This window comes from Oncorhynchus mykiss, chromosome 1 (assembly GCF_057628025.1).
Source record: "Oncorhynchus mykiss isolate SJ-2025 chromosome 1, ASM5762802v1, whole genome shotgun sequence".
NCBI lineage: Eukaryota > Metazoa > Chordata > Actinopteri > Salmoniformes > Salmonidae > Oncorhynchus > Oncorhynchus mykiss.
This window is the reverse complement of record NC_143022.1, coordinates 73,911,364-73,935,036: the sequence shown is the minus strand read 5'-3', so window position 1 is coordinate 73,935,036 and position 23,673 is coordinate 73,911,364. Positions and strand designations below refer to the sequence as shown.

At 43.0% G+C, this 23,673-nt stretch overlaps 1 protein-coding gene across 3 annotated transcripts in view; it reads left to right on the top strand.

Annotated features, from left to right (window-relative positions):
• Positions 1-22,423, top strand: part of rin2a (Ras and Rab interactor 2a) — a 69,779-nt gene extending 47,356 nt beyond the window's left edge. Inside the window, exons 1-6 of one of the 3 annotated variants that reach the window (XM_090239706.1) lie at positions 1,778-1,860; positions 8,240-9,775; positions 18,005-18,313; positions 18,423-18,554; positions 19,817-19,980; positions 20,069-22,423. In XM_090239706.1, coding sequence (XP_090095832.1) covers positions 1,857-1,860; positions 8,240-9,775; positions 18,005-18,313; positions 18,423-18,554; positions 19,817-19,980; positions 20,069-20,539 — 2,616 coding nt within the window. In that variant the 5' untranslated portion in view covers positions 1,778-1,856 and the 3' untranslated portion in view covers positions 20,540-22,423. Of the gene's footprint in view, positions 1-1,777; positions 1,989-8,239; positions 9,776-18,004; positions 18,314-18,422; positions 18,555-19,816; positions 19,981-20,068 lie in introns of those variants that run through there. The other 2 variants (XM_090239714.1, XM_021610686.3) reach the window with 2 other exon arrangements.
• Positions 22,424-23,673: the final 1,250 nt, after the last annotated feature.

Here is a 23,673-nt window from a genome sequence, read left to right as displayed (position 1 = left end):
AAACTGAACTCAACACAGGTGTGTTACCTGGGATACAAGGTTTCTGTTGCACCCAGTTTATCCCTTGCCTCCCCACATCCCACCACATCAGTTATTGTTAACACTTTGTGGATAAATGTGTGATATTTTGGTCCAAGACAAGGGATTTCATGTCTGGAACAGAACTTTCATCAATAATATTTTCCAGAACCCAACAAAATATCAAAGATGAAATACCACTGCTATTGTTGACAAGGAACAAAAACTGACTTTAAAGGTAACCAGGGGTGGAACTTTCACTAGGGATGGGAGGGTCATAACCCCCAACCCATTGTGGAGGGACATCTTTGTATGCATTTCTTTGATTATTTAGTTTTATCATTACAAGTATAAAAACAAAGTTGGTCACAAAGCTCACGTGTCGCACAGGACTCGTTAGACGGGACTGACAAAATCGCACAGATTGACTGGGGGAAATTAATTGAATGTAATTGTGATCTTCCTATGAATTTGGCTTTAGCAGTTGAACCGTTTTGGCCATTTTCAATTATGATCCCATGCCTGAAATCTATGACTCTCAGGAACACAGAATGGTTGGGGAAATGAATTTATATTCTGTTCTAAGAAAGATGAAATACACAATGATTGCCTGAGCTTTCTTCGGCTTTCCTGAATCTTCCAATACCTGTATGATGCACTTCAATAACTTCTAAGCATACTTCATTCAGACTGATCTTTGTTATTTATAAGGCCAGATTCAAAAGTGTAATCAAATAATTACATTTGTTTCGGATACCCCCAAGTGTCCTAAAATAGTGTGAAGGTCCATGTTATCACTGTCTTAAAGGCCCAGCGGAGTCAAAATGTGATTTTGTTGTGTAGCTCCTGTTTTGAGCACATTTAAACATATGCTGAGTGTATGGAAATGTTTTTATAATTGGTGTTTTTTGAGGGAACCAAATAAAATGTTAAAGGATATCGTCACTTTTTAGACTTTTTTTTTTCTCTCCATTTTCCCTGAATTCAGTCTTATGGGGCCAGGAGAGGTTGTCATCCACTGTTTTGTTTCAAAAGCCACTGCTAGCTTGAGCTAGATTAACCACAAACCATAGGGATAGTGGCAAGCTCACAGTGTTCAAAATTGCAAAACAAATCAACTCAAATACTTAGTTTGAAGTTACTTAGAGGTGAATTGGCCACAACATTTTAACATGGTGAGCTTGCCACTATCCCTATGGTTTGTGGTTAATCTAGCTCAAGCTAGCAGTGGCTTTTGAAACAAAACAGTGGATGACAGCTTTGGGGGGGGGGGGGGGTTATTGTTTCCTAAAGTTAGCTCAAGATGACAGTGGCTTTTGAAACAAGATATCTTAGAGTCATAGAAACATTAAATGTTGTCTGGCTAATTAAGTTTGAAGACGTTTGATATAGATGGAATCCTCATTAAGACCATCAAAAGCTAAGTCTTTGTACTTAACATTTGCTTTTTTTTTTTAAAGCTGCTAATTCTGTTCTATGTGCAACAAAATATTGATTATTGAATTACATTTGCTCTAGTTCAGTCTTTTGAATCACTTAAATTGTGATGAAATGCAGGAAATTAGCTTTAGGTGGAGAAAATAAATTCTGGAGGAGTACCCCCTGACAGGTTTGGTCTCCACCCCACCTATAAAACCAAAGTTCACCCCAGAAAGTAACCGTGAAAAGTGCAAGAGCTGCCAAAATGGAAGAATAACAAAAACAGCAGAGAGAAATAAGTCTTGAAGGAGGAATGGGGCAGGAAAAACTGACAGAGCTGGCGAGCGAGGGATTGAGAGCAAGAAGCGAGGGGAGGAGAGAGTGCTCTGTTGACTGTCCGCCCCCATGCACTCGTTATCATGTGTGAGTCATAAGTCTGTGTGTGTGAGACATGACAGCGAGGCTTCAGACTGGACGGCAGTGTGCTCTAGAGGTTTCTCACACTAGTAAACTAAAATCAGAGCTGGTATTTGTCTGCTGATGTGAGAACAGTAAGTCAAAGTTTCTCTGGTCTTACATTGTGATGTGACTTTGGCTTAATCTGGTACGGCTTTGTCTTTAATTGTTCTAGAGTCTCTGCGTTTTGCTCTGTCTAGTACAGCACATATGCTCTTCAGTTGGATGCGTCTCTTGCAGTAGGTTAGTTCTGTCATATATGCTGCTTTTTTTGACTGCAACACCAGTGTTACATTACTGTATATGCCCTTATGTTATACTAGGTACATTGTTTCCGTAGCTAGGGCTGACCGTGAGGACTTGTGAAGAGCCGAATCAACAACCTCTGCATAATCTAAACAGTTGCTTTGTGAGAAGTTGTTGAAGTTCACAGTTAGACTCTTATGTAAATGAAAGCTGAAAAGTACCAGTGACCTGGCTTTGGCCCCAAGTAAGAGAATGTCCACCGGAGCCAATGTCCAGTGATACTCGAGTTCTGGCCCGCATAGATGGAACAGAAAATTCTGAGCCTTTTGAGTAAAACACTGGGGTAAATCCTGTATGGAAATGCACCAATAGTGTCTTTGGTTGGTACATGGCTTTGGTTGCTAAGTTGTTGGCTGTGTTGTAGTGACCAGCGCTGTTCTTTCTAAGTCTTCTATGGTTATATCATACTGATTTGGAATGTTATTGTGCTGCTGTTATGTAGACTGGTATGGTTGTACTTATTTGCAACAATGTGTTAATATGCTTTCTTGTATTAATACTGTAATGTAGGCATTGGCAACGTGGTATGACAGTAGCTTAATTGACTCGATGGTCTAACGTCTGTGTATTGGCATTGTTTTATTAGCATACTTTTCAGTTACTACGTTATTATCAGGTTATTGTAGCCTCTGTGTTAATGTAGAACATCACTTCATGTTACTTTGTGTTGCTATTATATTACAGTGTTATGCTATCCTAATGTTGCTCTGTAGTGTAATATCAGAATTACTGACTCCTGCAGCGTTTGACCAGTAATGTTATTGTGAGAGGGCAATATTGAAATAATGTAGGCGTAATATTGGCATGATGTTAGTGTTATCTTACTAGTGCTGAGTGATTTTAGGTTTTTAAACAACTAATTGAGCAATGTCAGTTCAATTATTTGAATTCCATTTCGTTCTTGTTTTTACGCAGCAATTTACACACAATACCCCATAAAAACAAAGTGAAAAGAGCTTCTTCTTTTTTTAAATGTTTGCAAATGTAAAAACAGAAATACCATATTTACATAAGTATTCAGACCCTTTGCTATGAGTTTTGAAATTGAGCTCAGGTGCATCCTTTTTCCATTGATCATCCTTGATGTTTCTACAACTTGAATGGAGTCCACCTGTGGTAAATTCAATTGTTTGGACATGAATTGGAAAGGCACACACCTGTCTATATAAGGTCCCATAGTTGACAGTACATGTCAGAGCAAAAACCAAGCCACGAGGTCGAAGGAATTGTCTGTCGAGCTCAGAGACAGGATTGTGTCGAGGCACAGATCTGGGGAAGGGTACCAAAAAATGTCTGCAGCATTGAAGGTTCCCAAGAACACAGTGGCCTCCATCATTCGTAAATGGAAGAAGTTTGGAACAACCATCTCTGCAGCACTCCACCAATCAGGCCTTTATGGTAAAGTGGCCTGACCGAAGCCGCTCCTCAGTAAAAAGCACATGACAGCTTGCTTGGAGTTTGCCAAATGGCACCTAAAGGACTCTGACCATGTGAAAGAAGATTCTCTGGTCTAATGAAACCGAGATTGAACTCTTTGGCCTGAATGCCAAGCGTCACGTCTGGAGGAAACCTGGCACTCACAACATGATGCTGCCACCACCATGCTTCACCGTAGGGATGTTTTTCAGCGGCAGGGACTGGGAGACTTGTCAGAATTGAGGAAAAGATGAACGAAGTAAAGTACAGAGAGATCCTTGATGAAAACCTTCTCCAGAGCGCCCAGGACCTCAAACTGGGGCAAAGGTTCACCTTCCAACAGGACAACGACCCTAAGCACACAGCCAAGACAACGCAGGAGTGGCTTCGGGATAAGTCTCTGAATGTCCTTGAGTGGCCCAGCCAGAGCACGGACTTGAACCCGATCGAACATCTCTGGAGAGACCTGAAAATAGCTGTGTAGAGACGCTCCCGATCCAACCTGAGAGGATCTGCAGAGAAGAATGGGAGAAACTCCCCAAACACCGGTGTGCCAAGCTTGTAGCGTCATAACCAAGAAGACAAGAGGCTGTAATCACTCCCTAAGGTGCTTCAACAAAGTACTAAGTAAAGAGTCTGAATGCCTAAATAAATGTTATTTCAGTTTTTTTTTACGGTTTTAGCTTTGTCATTATGGGGTATTGTGTGTAGGGTGATGAGGAAAGAAATCTGTTGAATCCATTTTAGAATAATGCTTAACAAAACTTAACAAAATGTGGAAAAAGTAAAGGGGTTGAATACTTTCTGAATGCACTGTAAATTAGATGTGCAATGTAGTAGGGAGTTATAGTTTCCAACAGGCCAATATTTTACATAATTACCACAGAAAACGTGGTCGTTAACTACAATGACCATAATCTATTGCGCTCCTACTTGTCTGTTTCTTTTATGCCTGCTACGTTAGGTTAGTGTGAGAGAGCAGAGAAGAATGCGTGACAGAGCAGTTGCTTCATTTCTCTACGGGAAAATACATGATCTAAGTGATTGAATGTTGGAATAAAAGTATGCCTGATTTACTTTGAAGAGATACTAAATAGTGACTGTCAGATAGCGTAGGCAGCAGCTCTTTAGAGAGGAGTTGGATGAAATAATAGTAATCAAATAAAACAAATGTAATTTACACTAACTGAAATATTTTATTAAAGTGATGTGAATAAATGATGGTTAGTAAGTGATGAGCAGTAATGGGAAGTCACTACTATCATCTGACTTTTATTAATTGTTTTAGTCTGTGTTACAGCATTCAACCCACATAATGCATAGTAGGCTTGTCAGGATACCAACATTTTACAAATGACACGATACCAGGCCAGGTATCACAATACCAAGTAGTTTCACATTGAATGTAACTTCAGTGTTCAGTGTATAATAGAATACTGTATATCCTGGCTGAGGAAGGAATACTGTATACATGGATAATGTCATTATGCATGTATAAGGGGAAAACACTGCATCAAACCTTTACTCTTCAGTTAACACACACACACTCTCTCCCTCACTCTCATATAGACACACACCACTCGATATCCCACCAATACATACACTGCTCCCAGCTTTTAAAACGATAGGCTCAAAACAATTGAAGGAGCACCAGAAAGAAATAGATTTTTAATTTAGTTTAGGCTTACATTCGGTCTATATGAATCCTACCTTTTGGAGCACATCAGATTATTTTCCTTTCTTCCAGTCAATCACATTTGCCTAAACCTACTGTCAAAATACCAGGTTTTTAGCTAGAATAACATTGTTATCAAACCAATGATTGGCAACCCGCGATTAGTTTAAAACGGCCCACGACATTGTTTGTGAAATTATGTCAAATGCGTGCGAACCACGGTAGGAGAAAAAAGGCATCTCCGGTAATATGGGTGATCTTTTTTTAACTGTTTAGACTAGAGACAAGTCGTTTTATTCGCTGTAAATCTACAAGCATGCCTTTCACAAAGCTGTGCTCCATTTCCCCTCTGACACTGAGGCTGCATGACGGGGAACTTGCAAAGACTTCTCAGACTGATCTGTTCTCTTCATTATAACAGACGATGAAATTATACAATGTATCAACATTGCTTGCTTTGCGCTGCTCCAATGTAGCAAATCTGACAGAAGACTCATCAGGGTCTGCATCCCCGCTCACCATCAGTACTAAATTATATATTTTTAAAACTGATGGCGGAATCGACACGAGTGGCACAACGGTCTAAGGCACTGCATCTCAGTGCAAGAGGTGTCCCTGGTTTGAATCCAGACTGTATCATATCTGGCCGTGATTGGGAGTCCCATAGGACGGCGCACAATTGGCCCAGCATCGTCCTGGTTTTGCCGGGGTAGGCCGTCATTGTAAATAAGAATTTGTCCTTAACTGACTTGCCTAATTAAATACAGGTAAAAAAATAAAAAGAGCAGACAGAGAAGCAGGTGAGTGAGGCCTGGTAGTGGATGGGGTTGGCTGATTACAGCTGCCATGTAATGTGAGCATTAAAGCGAAATGGTTATTATTAGACCTGTGCATATTCGAGACTAATGGCTGTTGCTTAAATTCAACTGACTTTCTAAACATTTTATAACAGGCGCCAGCAGGTTCTTTAGATTGGTAGGGCTGGAAAAAGTTGGTAGTATCATATGAAACGGTACTGCGGTATTCTAAAATGTTTATCATAAGTATCATGACGTTTTGGTACCGCGATATTACCGTGGTACAGGTATACCGTGCAACACTAATGCATAGTGCATTTAATGTTTAAAACTTATGGAAATAGAAAACGTGTATATATATATACACATACACATACACACAGTGCCTTGCGAAAGTATTCGGCCCCCTTGAACTTTGCGACCTTTTGCCACATTTCAGGCTTCAAACATAAAGATATAAAACTGTATTTTTGTGTGAAGAATCAACAACAAGTGGGACACAATCATGAAGTGGAACAACATTTATTGGATATTTCAAACTTTTTAGCAAATCAAAAACTGAAAAATTGGGCGTGCAAAATTATTCAGCCCCTTTACTTTCAGTGCAGCAAACTCTCTCCAGAAGTTCAGTGAGGATCTCTGAATGATCCAATGTTGACCTAAATGACTAATGAGGATAAATACAATCCACCTGTGTGTAATCAAGTCTCCGTATAAATGCACCTGCACTGTGATAGTCTCAGAGGTCCGTTAAAAGCGCAGAGAGCATCATGAAGAACAAGGAACACACCAGGCAGGTCCGAGATACTGTTGTGAAGAAGTTTAAAGCCGGATTTGGATACAAAAATATTTCCCAAGCTTTAAACATCCCAAGGAGCACTGTGCAAGCGATAATATTGAAATGGAAGGAGTATCAGACCACTGTAAATCTACCAAGACCTGGCCGTCCCTCTAAACTTTCAGCTCATACAAGGAGAAGACTGATCAGAGATGCAGCCAAGAGGCCCATGATCACTCTGGATGAACTGCAGAGATCTACAGCTGAGGTGGGAGACTCTGTCCATAGGACAACAATCAGTCGTATATTGCACAAATCTGGCCTTTATGGAAGAGTGGCAAGAAGAAAGTCATTTCTTAAAGATATCCATAAAAAGTGTCATTTAAAGTTTGCCACAAGCCACCTGGGAGACACACCAAACATGTGGATGAAGGTGCTCTGGTCAGATGAAACCAAAATTGAACTTTTTGGCAACAATGCAAAACGTTATGTTTGGCGTAAAAGCAACACAGCTCATCACCCTGAACACACCATCCCCACTGTCAAACATGGTGGTGGCAGCATCATGGTTTGGGCCTGCTTTTCTTCAGCAGGGACAGGGAAGATGGTTAAAATTGATGGGAAGATGGATGTAGCCAAATACAGGACCATTCTGGAAGAAAACCTGATGGAGTCTGCAAAAGACCTGAGACTGGGATGGAGATTTGTCTTCCAACAAGACAATGATCCAAAACATAAAGCAAAATCTACAATGGAATGGTTCAAAAATAAACATATCCAGGTGTTAGAATGGCCAAGTCAAAGTCCAGACCTGAATCCAATCGAGAATCTGTGGAAAGAACTGAAAACTGCTGTTCACAAATGCTCTCCATCCAGGTTGGAAAAAATTGAAAAAATGTCAGTCTCTCGATGTGCAAAACTGATAGAGACATACCCCAAGCGACTTACAGCTGTAATCGCAGCAAAAGGTGGCACTACAAAGTATTAACTTAAGGGGGCTGAATAATTTTGCACGCCCAATTTTTCAGTTTTTGATTTGTTAAAAAAGTTTGAAATATCCAATAAATGTCGTTCCACTTCATGATTGTGTCCCACTTGTTGATTATTCACAAAAAAATAGTTTTATATCTTTATGTTTGAAGCCTGAAATGTGGCAAAAGGTCGCAAAGTTCAAGGGAGCCGAATACTTTCGCAAGGCACTGTGTGTGTGTGTGTGTGTATGTGTGTATATATATATATATATATATATATATATATATATTATCGAACCGACCTCATAAAGCACTAATCAGTCAGCGCTATATCTTTCAGTAATGTTGCTGTTGTAGTGTCTGACTGTTCTGATATTGTCTCTCTCCTGTCTCTGCCCTGCAGGCTTCTGGGACTCTGAGCATTGCTGCAGGAGCAAGAGTTCTGTCTCCCGGTTGTCCGGGACAACCATCCAGGACCAATCACTCAGCCCCCTGGTCACCCGCACCCCGTCCCAGCTTGAGTGTTCCCAGTCCAACGGGGCTCTCTGCTTCATCAACCCCCTCTTCCTGAAGGTTCACGACCCAGAGGGGGGCAACCACACCCCTCCCTCCTCCACCAGCTACTACAACAACCCCCACCACCTAAATAACAATAGTACTACAACAACTACAGCAACAACGGTACAAGTTCAACAGCACTGTACCAGCAACCCAGAGCAACTTATCGACTGCACAAACAGCCCTCAACCCCCTATCAACAGCCCTCAGAGTCCTAGCCCTGGCAACAGCCCCCAGCATTATAACAACAGTGTGAGCCAGGCTAAGAGCGTGTCCCGCCCACCACCGCCTCGCCCCCCACCTCCCCATTGTGCTCCCCGTCGCCCTGCCCCTCCTCGACGCCAGTGCAGCATGCCTGAGAAGATATCCTGGATCAACCCCCCCAAAGAGAAGGACAGGGTGGGAGAGAGGGAGAAAGGAGGAGAAAGAGAGAAGGGCAGTAGCCTTCTCTCCCGCCTGGGCTCCTCTCTCAGCATCAGTCCATCCTCTTCTTTCCTCTTATCCTCCCCTCCTAAGAAGCTCAGCATCAGTGCCCCCATCTCTATTCCCTTGTCCCTTTCCTCCCCAAGTAGACCGAAACCCACGCCGCCAAGCGACGTCGACTGCCATCTTGCTCTCGATGACCAGACTATTGAGAACGCCATTTCTCTCAGTCTGGCTAAGCTGTCACTGAGAAACGCCACCACCCCTGACGACAACACAGAGGGAAACAGTCCGTCCACTCAAGACCCAGCCCCCTCCCGTCGAGAGGAAGGAGGAAGAGAAAGAGGAGGAAGAGGGGACAGTGTGCAGCGCCTGAGCGACATGAGCCTTTCCACCGAATCCTCTGCCGACTCACTAGACTTTTCCCAGGGCTTTTTCCCCCCGCTCTCTGAACCCAGCCCCCCCACCACCAACAACCTGGTCCTGCCCCCCCTCACCCACCCCTACAGCAGCATGGAGGAAGATGATGATGATGAAGACGAAGCAGACTTCGGCGGGAGCCTGGAGAGCGACCAAGACCAGGACCTGACCATCACCCCTCCTGGGCTGCGCACCAAACGGCGAGCCAGCGCCGGGGCCATGGTCATCCAGCGGGCCCTCAGGGGCCACCTCCGTAAAATGAGTGGGGTGTTCAACTCGCTGATGACCCCAGAGAAACGGGCCATACGGAGAGTCCTGGAGCTGTCGAGGGACAAGGGGTCTTACTTCGGCTGCCTGGTGCAGGACTACCTGAGCTTCCTGCAGGAGGGAGGCGGCAGCCAGGCCTGGCAGTGCCACGCATCAGGACTGGAGTTGCTGCAGACGCTACGCCAGTTCATCACCCAGATGAAGAGCTACCTGCGGCAGAGCTCTGAGCTGGAGCCCCCCATCGAGTCACTCATCCCAGAGGACCAGATCGGTGAGTAGCAAGGGGTGTGTAAGAATGTGTGGATTTTTACTGTTATACAATGTTTGTGCATCTATTGGAAATCACACCAGTCAATGTTGGTTAACCGTTGCATAAAAGTTGATAGTTTGCTAGAAATTACAGTAAAAATGTACGTTGAACTTGTTAGGAAGTTGTTCCATCGTCATCTCTGAAATGGTTCATATTTGACATTGAAACGACTAAAGAAAATCATAAACCGTCATATCTGAAAATATGCTAACTGGACAACACTCTGTATGCCTATAGCCACGGCGAGAGCAGCTCAGTATGCAAGTCTGTGTGTGAGCTGGCGCTTTTGGTCAAGATGATTACAGTTCTTTGGAATGCATCTCAGAATAGGGGTTGTGGTCGGTGAAGCAGCAGGAGTTGAGTTACAGACAAACCGGTTAACCAATGGGATTGGGATACTTTATTGCTAGTGAGACAACAGTGCTAGCATTTAGATAGTGTTATTCTTGGCCTTTATGACACACTGGCATGTCAAACACCTGCCCAGGGGAGGGGCTTAGAGAAAGGCCAAGGTATTCATGTGTGGGAATTATTGGGATTAGAAACTGGCCCAAATGTAAACAGTGAAAACACGTTTCAGCCAGAGAGGATCCTTCTGTGAACTAACCTGTTCCCACTGGTCCTTTTCAAAGTTGGCAGAGGAAGAAGACAATATACCATAGAGCTGTGAAGCAGTAACACGTGGGAGGTGTATTTGATCCTTACAAAACCATTCTCCTGTTTACTGTGTGTCAGGAGCAATCATCAAAGAGATGGCTCTTTAAGACAAAGACAGTAAAATCATTCTTGATTGACAACTAATCCAAGGATTTCATACATCACGATTGGTTTTCCTGCAATGTTTGGTAATCGGAATTGTTATGCAATGTTTTTGTTGCAGCAGAAAGTGTTTTCAGTTTAGCTGAATTAATTGCCTCTCCAGATGTGCTTCAGTGGCTGTTTGCCAAGTAAGCAAACTTCTCCCGCTCGACCATCACTTCTCTTCTCTTTCTATCCTTCTCCAACTCTCCCACTTCCAATCACAGACGGAGCCTTTGTTGCAAACCGCTAAATCTCTCCCTCTTTTTCTATCCCTTTCTGTGTTGACAGCGCTTGCATTTGTCTGTGGGTGTATGAGGCAAGAGCATGGAGAGAGAGGGGGGCGAAGAGGGAGGGGGGAGAATGGGACCCTTGTGTCTCCTTAAATTAACCCACTTGGCAGTTTTTCCTTGTTTTGGCTTCATTGCTATGCTCGGTGCCAAGTTGAGCAACAAGTTGTTTTGAAGCTCTGTTTATAGGCCTGTAAGGAGTTTGTGGAAGGGAGACTCTATTGCCCAATTCCAACTCCACCCCTAGACCCTAAGCACTTCATGTAGATCTGAAATGGTTGGACAGACATTAGCAATAGCGATGGCTTGCTCCACATGGCCCTCTGTTAGGCTAGGTGGAAATCTCACCATATGAACACCATTAATTTAGGACTCACAAGTACTGTACCATGTAGGGGCCAGGGGTACATATTTCTATAGATAAAAAACAATAGGGACATGAAGGGGGAAGAGTGGGGGCTGTTGGAAATGTACGAGGGGTAGCCAATCTTCAGGCAGAGTACTCACGAGGAAGTAAATAGAGTCCATATCAGCTGCAGCCCTGAATTTGGCGACAGTTCAGATTGGATGACCTTGCCATACCTCTAGATTACAGGGCCATTTTTACACACTGTGACTTTTGGGGAAATGTGACAAGAATAGTGTGAGCTATTAGAGATCTACTCAAAGTTGTGTTGAGAGCTATAGTGAATATACTGTCAGGGGATTTCTGTTAGCCTCAATGTGCGTCACAGAGAGGCAATCTGTCACTATGTGGCGGCACAATGGCGCTGGAAGGGTGTGGGATGTGAGAATGGATTCACTTCTCGTCTGTCTGTCCCACCCTCCCGTCCCTCCCTCCCTCCGGTTCACATGCAAGCTCTGCAGGGAGGATGTGTTGAGGGAGATTGTGGGTGAGGAAGGTTGTTTTGGTGGGGAGATGTGTATTTGAAGCGGAAGTGGCCCTCAGTACATACTGTACATTTGTGTGTTTGTGTTTCTGTGGCCTAATGGGAAATAAGTGTGTAACCATAAAAAGTCCCTCCTAAGTGAGATAGCTCCTGTGTCCCCTCTCACACCACTCATCAAACCCCACTTACTCACATTGACCTCAGACTTCTCTAAAGACAACCTGCTCATCCAGCATTTACTCATCTAGCATGTGTTGTATGCCATACAGTGAGTTTAACAACTGCATTCAGGGATGCAAACTAGTCACCTTTTGGCGAAATTCGCCGTTTTGAATCCAAAATAGGTGACCTACGTGATTCATGTAGATTCAATGAGAAAAGTCAGGGGGGATCACTACTGGCTGTAAGCGAAAGAGTGATGCACGTTTGGAGCTATACTGGCTGTATCCAAGGCTCAGCCAATTGTTCACATAACAACAGAATGCAGCGCAGCAAGCAACTGAACAGAGAAGATACGACCAATTTGCTAGTTACATGATCAGCGCGCGCTCTGGAAAGACAGCAGAGAGTAGAAAGGCAGTTACAGCAGCGAGTCCCCTGAACGATAACGAAGAGGTAACGTTAGGTGAGAAGCCTGACCACGGAGACGGGGGTGAGAAGGTGATGAAGCGTACCTCATGAGCTGTAACCGAAAAATAACTGCCATTTGGAAAGTTTGAGGTGAGGGAGAAAGTGTGGTGGTGGAAGGAAGTGTGGTGGAAGTATTAGCATTGTTAATAATCTTGCTAGATAAACTGGATTGAATTCTCCGTTAGCCAGCCAGAGAAATGTTGAGCCACATTAGCCAACTCATCTGATCAAATAATTGAGTTTATGGTGTGAAAATTAGCTTGCTAATAAAGTCAGACAGCTAACGTTACGACATCAAATGAGCTAACATTAGTAACCTAATCAATTCGTTATAGTAGTGTAACGACCCTGGGTTTATAAGCGCGGATATCAACTCTGCCGCTTGAGCATGCTTTTTGCCGCACAGTCGATAGCGCGCTGGACTTCGGGCTACAAGGTCAAGGGTTCGAGACCTGCTCCCTGCCTGTTTCATTACAGTATTAACTGGTATACGACCCCTTGCATTCAAGTTATAACGCGTTAGTTGCTTACCATGACCATGGCAATCTGTGAAATGTTAGGGTTAACCCTAACCCTAACTAACCACCATTAACTAATGTTTCCCTCTACAGTAACTTATGTGGTTAATTTTCCGATTGAGAGAATTAGGTGAAAATGAGGCGCTTTGCAGTGTAGCCCAAAGATATTGCTTTTGTTGTGTTGAATTTGACAGTAACACGTGTGTGTGTGTGAGAGAGAGAGTGAGGGGGATTATATTTTTTGAACTCAGTGAACTCATTTTTTGAACTCACTCACTTGAACTCAACTCACATGCAGCCTTGTGCACAGCCTTGTGCACTTAATCAATGTCTATAGTGGCCACTATAATAGAGAACAAATAGAATGCCTGTTTGTTTCATTCTATTTCTACTTTAGATGTTTTTTTTTCCCAAGTGCAATATTTATGTGTGTGTTCAAGTGTTATATTATAAAGGCTGTCATGGCTAACTGCAATATTCGTGTATTGTTTTTTTCTCAAGACCTTGAGTATCATTTGCAGTAAAGTCTAGGCAACAAATAACATTGGATTGCTTTCTTTACATTTTTTAGATGCAAGTTAGGTTCACATTAACCACATTTTATTTTACACACCGAGACGGATCATGTAGATCATATTCTTTAATTTTTTTTAAGTATCACCTTTTTGGGCCCTCACTAGCTTGCATCCCTGTGCATTAGTACACTACAGAATTGCATGCTAACCCTCCACGCTTCCATGTTGTTACATTCCACAGTGCTAATGACCAGAGTTATGAGCGGTACCAGTATATGTAAGGAAGGACAGTAGCTTGAGGCACATTGTTTTAAAGACCAGTCCAGAGAAACTTGAAAATAACGTGCATGCAAAAACAAAGGCCACGGGGGATTTTGTATGGGTGCGTGTGTGTGTACATGTGTGCTCCCACTGGGAAACATGCACTGAGCCCAACCGCAGGCCTGAGGTCTTTTAGTGCTGGCACTGCATTCCAGCGATTTTAACCACTTTAACAGAACTACAAGGTACCAGGCTTGCTCTACCACAGTCCCCAGGTCCAGAACAGAGGCTGGTAAACACACAGTATTGAGTAGAGCCATGACTACATGGAACACTGCCATCCCAGGTAACTCAAACTGACAATAAAACCAGATAAAAAAACACTACTGCACAAAGGGGACTGAACAGACAGCCATTTTATATATCTTGTATTGTACTACGTATTAGACCTAGATACGTACTGATATGTAGACTTTGACGTTTTAAATGTATTTCAGTCCTTGATTAATAATGTTCTGTACTATGTATTATGTAATGTTTCATGTAGACCTGAGGAAGAGTAGCTGATGCTCTTGCAGTGCCTAATGGGGATCCTAATAAATACCAAATACCAGGCTTGTTCATAGAAGATGACAAGTTGACTTTGATCAAATTTGACTAATTGCCAGTGAAGTGTCACAAGTCTAGTTTAACCTGTTGGTTATTCTGCTTACTGGAATAATTATATTTTGTACTACCAGTATCTATTTTTAAACCATACCTTTGATAATGATACAGTGATGTAACACCTACAAGGAAGGACATGTGTTGCTGGTCTTGACTTACAAGGAAGAAACACACATTTATTTGCATTACACACATTCTCAGACGGAGTGGTTAGGCTACTTTGAGAAGTTTTATTGCACCTGAATTACTGTCCAGTTTTGTGGTCAGGTGCGGTAAAGAAGGACATAGGCACATTGCAGTTGGTCCAAAACAGAGCAGCACGTATTACACTTAATGTACAAGGAGGGCAAATGTCAATGACATGCACACCACACTGCACACTGCCCTAACCCATCTGGACAAGAGGAATACCTATGTGAGAATGCTGTTCATCGACTACAGCTCGGCATTCAACACCATAGTACCCTCCAAGCTCGTCATCAAGCTCGAGACCCTGGGTCTCGACCCCGCCCTGTGCAACTGGGTACTGGACTTCCTGACGGGCCGCCCCCAGGTGGTGAGGGTAGGCAACAACATCTCCTCCCCGCTGATCCTCAACACTGGGGCCCCACAAGGGTGCGTTCTGAGCCCTCTCCTGTACTCCCTGTTCACCCACGACTGCGTGGCCACGCACGCCTCCAACTCAATCATCAAGTTTGCGGACGACACAACAGTGGTAGGCTTGATTACCAACAACGACGAGACGGCCTACAGGGAGGAGGTGAGGGCCCTCGGAGTGTGGTGTCAGGAAAATAACCTCACACTCAACGTCAACAAAACTAAGGAGATGATTGTGGACTTCAGGAAACAGCAGAGGGAACACCCCCCTATCCACATCGATGGAACAGTAGTGGAGAGGGTAGCAAGTTTTAAGTTCCTCTGCATACACATCACAGACAAACTGAATTGGTCCACTCACACAGACAGCATCGTGAAGAAGGCGCAGCAGCGCCTCTTCAACCTCAGGAGGCTGAAGAAATTCGGCTTGTCACCAAAAGCACTCACAAACTTCTACAGATGCACAATCGAGAGCATCCTGGCGGGCTGTATCACCGCCTGGTATGGCAACTGCACCGCCCTCAACCATAAGGCTCTCCAGAGGGTAGTGAGGTCTGCACAACGCATCACCGGGGGCAAACTACCTGCCCTCCAGGACACCTACACCACCCGATGTCATAGGAAGGCCATAAAGATCATCAAGGACATCAACCACCCGAGCCACTGCCTGTTCACCCCGCTATCATCCAGAAGGCGAGGTCAGTACAGGTGCATCAAAGCTGGGACCGAGAGACTGAAAAACAGCTATCTCAAGGCCATCAGACTGTTAAACAGCCACCACTAACACTGAGTGGCTGCTGCCAACACACTGACACGGACTCAACTCCAGCCACTTTAATAATGGGAATTGATGGGAAATGATGTAACTATATCACTAGCCACTTTAAACAATGCTACCTAATATAATGTTACTTACCCTACATTATTCATCTCATATGCATACGTATATACTGTACTCTATATCATCGACTGTATCCTTATGTAATACATGTATCACTAGCCACTTTAAACTATGCCACTTTGTTTACATACTCATCTCATTTGTACATACTGTACTCGATACCATCTACTGTATCTTGCCTATGCTGCTCTGTACCATCACTCATTCATATATCCTTATGTACATATTCTTTATCCCCTTACACTGTGTACAAGACAGTAGTTTTGGAATTGTTAGTTAGATTACTTGTTATTACTGCATTGTCGGAACTAGAAGCACAAGCATTTCGCTACACTCGCATTAACATCTGCTAACCATGTGTATGTGACAAATAAAATTTGATTTGATTTGATTTTGACATGAATATCAATCTCTCCTGGCTCAAAGTTGAGGAATGATTGACTTTGTCACTATTGGTCTTTGTGTGAGGTGTTGAAGATACTGAGCTATCTGTTCAAGCAGTTGGCACACAGTTCGGACACTCTTCGGTATCACACAAGACATGCAACCAGAGGTCTCCCAAGTCCAGAACAGAGGCTGGGAAACACACAGTATTAAATAGTGTCTAAATGGAACCATGACTACATGGAACTCTGCCACCCCAGGTTACTCAAGCTAGCAATGAAACCAAATAACAAAAAACTGATAAAAGAACACTACGGCACGACGGGGACTGTGAAGAGACACCAACATTTTTATGCATTGTATTATGTATGTGACACGTGGTTGGGGTACGACTGTGATGATGTCTCGCCTGCCTATCTTAAGATGAATGCTCTAGCTGTGGGTCACTCTGGATGGGAGCGTCAGCTGAATGGCTAAATTGTAATGTAAATGTAGTGCTATGTATGTGATACGTCGTTGGGGTACGACTGAACAAAAAATCTAAACGTAACATGCAACAATTTCAGCGATTTTACTGATTTACAGTTCATTTATGGAAATCAGTCAATTGAAATAAATGTATTAGGCCCTAATCTATGGCTTTCACATGACTGGGAAGGGTGTAGCCATGGGTGGGCCTGGAAGAGCATCGGCCACCCATACAGAAGGGCTTTATTACAGACAGACCTACTCCTCAATTTCATCAGCTGTCCGGGTGGCTGATCTCAAACAATCCCGCAGGTGAAAAATCTGGATGTGGAGGTCCTGGGCTGGCGTTGTTAAACGTAGTCTGTGGTTTTGAGGCCGGTTGGACGTACTGCCAAATTCTCTAAAAAATGACATTGGTAGAGAAACATTCAATTCTCTGGCAACAGCTCTGTTGGACATTCCCTCAGTCAGCATGCCAATTGCACGTTCCCTCAACTTGAGACCTCTGTGGCATTGTGTTCTGTGAAAAAACTTTTATTGTCCCCAGCACAATGATCATTTTGTTAATTAGCTTCTTGATATGCCACACCTGTCAGGTGGATGGATTATCTTGGAAAAGGAGAAATACTCACTAACAGGGATTTTAAACACATTTGAGCACAACATTTTGGAGAAATAAGCTTTTTGTGCTTATGGAACATTTCAGGATTTCTTTATTTCCGCTCATTAAACATGGGACCAACTATTTACATGTTGCATTTATATTTTTCTTCAGTAAATATTATGTATTTTATTTGTTGTGTAGTTTCCTGTTTGGACCCCAGGAAGAGTAGCCCCAAAAGTAGCTAATCTGACACAGGAGAAAGGAAAGAAAGAAAAGTGGGTCGAGACAATGTGGGAACGGGTTGAAAATGTTGTGTTGGAAGAAGCTGTTCCTAAGTCTGCAGATGTCTCCAGTATAATCCTGCTGAGTTTGCCCCATTCGACTGCACAGTCAGCTCTCTCTCTGCCTTATTCAGCTCTGTGGTTAGACTCCCACTCTGCATTCATCCTGTGTGTATTATGATATCATGGTTCCTAGTAGTCGGTCTCTTTGAGAGTGCTTGTAAAACCTGAGGTCTGCATAATGTCTTGATGATATGGATTGAATCCCACTCCTACCACTACCAGGAATCTATTAAGACTTCCTGTAATGAATTCATATAGAGTGGAGGGTGCCTATCAGTATTTGCTGTCAAAATAATAGTATTTCTCCCTCTTTCCCCCAAACAGACTATGTCCTAGAGAAGGCCATGCATAAGATTGTCCTGAAGCCCCTAAAAGGTGTGGTGGGAGTGGCCCTCCAGGAGTTCCAGGTCCGCAGTGGGGCGTGGCAGGAGCTTAAGGAGAACCTCTCATTGGCCAAGGTCCGGCAGCCCCAGGAAATGGGCGTGACCGACGCACTCCCTCCAGATCCAGTCGCCATAGAGAAGATCCGGCACAAGTTTCACACCATGTGTAAACTCTACTCCCCTGAGAAGAAGGTGACCATGCTGCTGCGTGTGTGTAAACTCATCTATACCATCATGGAGGACAACTCAGGTACATAGTGTACAGACACATGCATAAACAAGACCAATTACATATGTATGCACACACACAAACACATCGACACTCTCTTTCTAATTGTAGTGTTGTGTGTGTGTCTCAGGTCGTCTGTACGGGGCAGATGACTTCCTGCCCATGCTGACCTATGTGTTGGCCCAGTGTGACATGCCTCAACTAGATAACGAGATCCTCTACATGATGGAACTGCTGGACCCCTCTCTGCTCAATGGAGAAGGTACAACACACACACACACACACACACACATTTGCTTTGTGTACTGTATGTCCTTCCTAACCTCTAGCGACTCCCAAACCAGCATGCGGTAGCGTAATCATCGCCTGAAACTAATTAGCATAACGCAGCGGACATAAATATCCCTAGAAAATATTCCTATTCATGAAAATGATTTCACAAATGAAATATATTGAGACACAGCTTAGCCTTTTGTTAATCACACTGTCATCTCAGATTTTCAAAATATGCTTTACAGCCAATGCTAGACAAGCATTTGTGTAAGTTTATAATAGCCTAGCATAGCATTATGCCTTGCTAGCAGCAGGCAACCCTGTCACGGAAATCAGAAAAGCAATTAAATTAAATCGTTTACCTTTGATGAACTTCGGATGTTTTCACTCACGAGACTCCCAGGTAGATAGCCAAAGTTCATTTTTTCCCAAAATATTATTTTTGTAGGCGAAACAGCACCGTTTGTTCTTCACGTTTGGCTGAGAAATCGCCTGGAAATTGCAGTCACCACAACGCTGAAATGTTTTCCAAATTAGCTCCATAATATCGACAGAAACATGGGCAAACGTTGTTTAGAATCCATCCTCAAGGTGTTTTTCTAATATCTATTCGATAATATATCCGTCGGGACAATTCCTTTTTCTCTAGGACCGATTGGAATAATGGCTACCTCTGTACTTTACGCGAGAATCTCTCTCGGAGCCACCATGTGACCACTTACGCAATGTGCCTCCATACGGCTATTCTTCAACAGAAATGCGTAAACCTACGTCACAATGCTGTAGACATACTGGGGAATACGTAGAAAGCGTAAGCTCGTTGATGGTACATTCACAGCCATATAGGGAGTCATTGGAACGCAGCGCTTTCAAAACCTGGGGCACTTCCGGATTGGATTTCTCTCAGGCTTTCGCCTGCAACATCAGTTCTGTTATTCTCACAGACAATATCTTTACAGTTTTGGAAACGTTAGTGTTTTCTATCGAAAGCTGTCAATTATATGCATATTCTAGCATCTTTTCCTGACAAAATATCCCGTTTTTAAAACGGGAACGTTTTTTTTCTTCAAAAATGACAATACTGCCTCTAGAGTTCCAAGAGGCTAATCTTACCATTCTTCTTCCATGTTATTGTAGATCGTAATGTTCAAGTAAACTCAACTAAATCTTGAGTGTCAATCATTGACCGCTGTTGCAGCAGTGTCAGGCTGCAGCGATGTTTGACCTCCTCTCTCTCCTGTGTTGTTCCAGGTGGATACTACCTGACCAGTGCGTACGGAGCCATGTCCCTCATTAGGAACTTCCAAGAGGAGCAAGCAGCTCGTGTACTCAGTTCTGAAACACGCAACACACTCCACCAGTGGCACCGTCGCCGCACCACCCAGCGCACTGCGCCCTCTGTAGACGACTTTCAGGTAACACACACACACACACTGAATTCTTAACTCTTAGTCCCTTTGACTAAATACATCTAAACAACCTTATCTTTTTCATTTACCTCAGAACTACCTGCGAGTGGCGCTCCAGGAGCTGGACAGCGGCTGCACGGCCAAAACCCTGCAGGTGCAGCCCTACGCCACCACAGAGGAAGTCTGCCAGATCTGTGCCTACAAATTCAAAGTTCCCGACCCTGAGGATTATGCTCTGTTCCTGCTCACTGAGGGCTCGAGCCAGCAGCTAGCCCTTGACACATACCCCCAGAAGATCAAAGCTGAGCTCCACAGTCGACCCCAGGCCGCACCTTTTCACTTCGTCTTCCGTCGCGTGGCTAACCTCAATGAACTGGACGTGACCTCTTTTGACCCCCAGTCCATCCTCAATGACGTCACCCTTACCACGGACTCTGAGCCCAATCACAATGATGTAGCCTTAACCCCTTCGGACCCCGAGCCCAACTTCAACCTTGGTCTCAGTCCCAGTCTCAGCCTCAGTCTACCCCCCAACCAGCAAAATGGCAACTCCATATCTATCTGAGGCTGCAGGGCTGGAAACCCTCCATCTGGACATTCTTTCTGTAACCCAACAAAACTGATCTGAGCTGTGTTTAACTGGATTGAACTGGGTCTAACTGGGTTAAGCTGAGCCATGCTGAGTTTAGCCAAAACAAACTTCCCCTTTTGGTGAATCTTCTGTCTAGCAGGGCGTCCTCAAAGCGGAAAGCTTTGTCTAAGTACAGGAGGAAAGTAGAGGAAGAGGGAAGGAAATGTGACAGATGGGGTTATTTTGCAGCTCTATTTGTGAACCTTTGGGACATGGCACTCAAGGAGCACACGTGAGGGCAAACGCCACTCACATAAAGGATGGATAAAAGCTTTGAAATAGTCTTGTTACAGACACAGACAGACCATCTATACGGTCATACTGCAAAAGTGTCTGAAAGTTCAGATTCAGGGTCAGTTTTTGGTTTGTAACTCCTAGTGGTGAAGCAAAGGATAAGTCGAGGGAAAGCTGATCTCAGATCTGTGGATAGGGGTAACTTTTGTCTGCAATGGTTCCATCTAGTGATGTACTCATTCTGTCCATTCACTTTTTCTTCAGACAGAATATAGCCTTTATAGCAAATATACAGCATTTACTTTATCTGGGTGATAGCCTACATCTATTATGAATTACTTGTTGCAGTTGCTGGTAAAATTGCAGGATATGTATTTTTATGGAATATTGTTTTATCATTGCATGTTCTTTTCTTTGTTAAATGTTAGAAGAGGGCATGTCTGCCAGTGACAAAATAATGAACGTCCTTAATGTTATGATTATCCAGGAGATATGATACTGTACATCCCTCATAGCTAATCCTTAGTTAATAGAGGTCATTGCTGTCATAGTGATTGTGTGATATATGATTGACTGGCTTGGTCTACAGTACCGGCGTCAAATCCCAGACAAGGTCATGAAATATTGTACTACTGACAAATATTAAAAGTAGGCCTAAATTGCCTTATGAAATTTGGTGTGTCAATTCTCAAGCTGGTCTGAGATTATGCACACACACACACATGCACAAACTTGTGTGTTTTGGCTCTTGGCTGGTAAGATTTTGAGCATTGGGTATGAGGGCATAAGAGATTTGAAAGGATGCAGATTTGAGAAAAAATAAGAAACCTGCACACTGCTCTTGCTAGGTATCACTGCTCTTTTTTTAAGCTTTGACAAAGGCCTTGAGGTCGATACGTAAAGGTTAATAAAGAGCAGTGATACTAGCAAGCGCAATGTGCAGGTTTCTTTTTCGATTGTTACCATGCACCTGCAACAAAGATAGCTAAGATGTGTGCCTTTTGACACAGATTTAAAAGACGGAGAGCGAAAATAATGAGATGTGAAGTAGAACTGAATCATTAATAAAATAAGGCTCTAATGTTTCATTAACTGAACACAAATCATGTTTAAACAAATTGCAGTCTATTAATGTATCAGTACTTCAATGTTTACCATTTGAAATGTAGAGTTGGGCATTGCTGGTGCTGTAGAACGATAACAGAAAAGTGAAATGGTAAATGTGATTGAGGAAAGGTTGAGGAGGCAATAGCATTATTGTTAAACACTATGTAGCTTATAATGTTAGTTAAATATATTGAAATATATTTAAACTTTTTTGGGACTTAGGTGTTATCCTGTTTTAAATGTACTTATACTGTAATACAATTGCTACTCTAACAAGATTTTTAATGATACACATTTTTGTATTTATATGTATCTGTGCTGGGATTTTTTCACAGATTGCAATATAACATATGGAAAAAGCATTCTTCCAAGATCAACAAGAAATGTACTTATGTTCCTATGCTAAAGACTCTCTGTACGTATCATTGAATGATATTATTTTGCACTCAATAAATTTTGGTCATGAATTTGACTGTGCATATGTGCGTGCGGTGTGTGTTTGCCACTAAAGGGGCCACTTCCTTCCACATTTTTGGCCAACTTGAAATTCACCTACTGGGATTCACCTACCCCCTGCAGGAAATGGTACGCTCACCTGCAGTGGAGGCATACAGTCGTGTGTGTGTGTGTGAATTTAATTGCTATTCCTTAGTGTTCAGTAGGACTGATTCAACAGAAAGGTGTAGTTACAGTATTTAATGCTGGCTTGGTCGTTTAGGGTCAACATCAGTTTCGAGCAAATGGGCTATTTAGAATTAAATGTAATTTGACATTTCTATTTTTATGATGATTTTTCAATTATTTGAATGATCTCAATCAAACTTCCTCAAAGTTGTGATCTGATTTATTTTTGACAGGAAATGAAGAATATCATGTGCCTACATCACCATCCGGTGGATTAATTTGTCTCTTTCCTTTTCAAGTTCCATTCTGTTGTACAGTGTTTTCAGGCGCTATGTGGTAGCCAAAATTCAATTTGAAGTGACAGGGTGGTGGAACATCGTTGGCTCCCAGCAGACTTTGTTGACATTCTGGCGGGTGGAATTCTTTCTTTGTGTTATATGCTGCACAGTAGTGGAAAAAGTACCCGATTTGTCATATGAGTAAAAGTAAAGATACCTTAATAGAAAATAAAAGTGACTCATCCTGTAAAATACCACTTGAGTAAAAGTATGTTTTTGGTTTTAAATATACTTAAGTATGAGAAGTAAATGTAATTGCTAAAATGTACTTAGGTATCATAAGTAAAAATTATTTCACATGACTTATGTTAAGCAAACAGGACCCCACCATTTTCTTGTTTATTTATGGATAGCCATGGGCACACTCCAACACTCAGACATAATTTACAAACAAAGCATTTGTGTTTCGTGAATCCGCCAGATCAGAAGCTAGGGCTGACTAGGGATGTTCTCTTTCTAAGTGTGTGAATTGGACCATTTTCCTGTCCTGCTAGGCATTCAAAATGTAATGAGTACTTTTGGGTGTGTGAAGTAAATGGTAAAGTACAGATACCCCAAAAAACTACTTGAGTAGTACTTTAAAGTATTTTTACACCACTGATGCCCTAGAGAACTCCCACTGCCAGTGGTGCTGTCTCTCTATTAATCTCACACCTCACTCCACCCATCCCCAGATGGTGCCAGAGAGACTGAGGGTTCATTAACCTGCCCCTCAAAATCCCAGTGACCTCTGTGACCAGGTCACTGACAGGTTGCTAGGCTCAG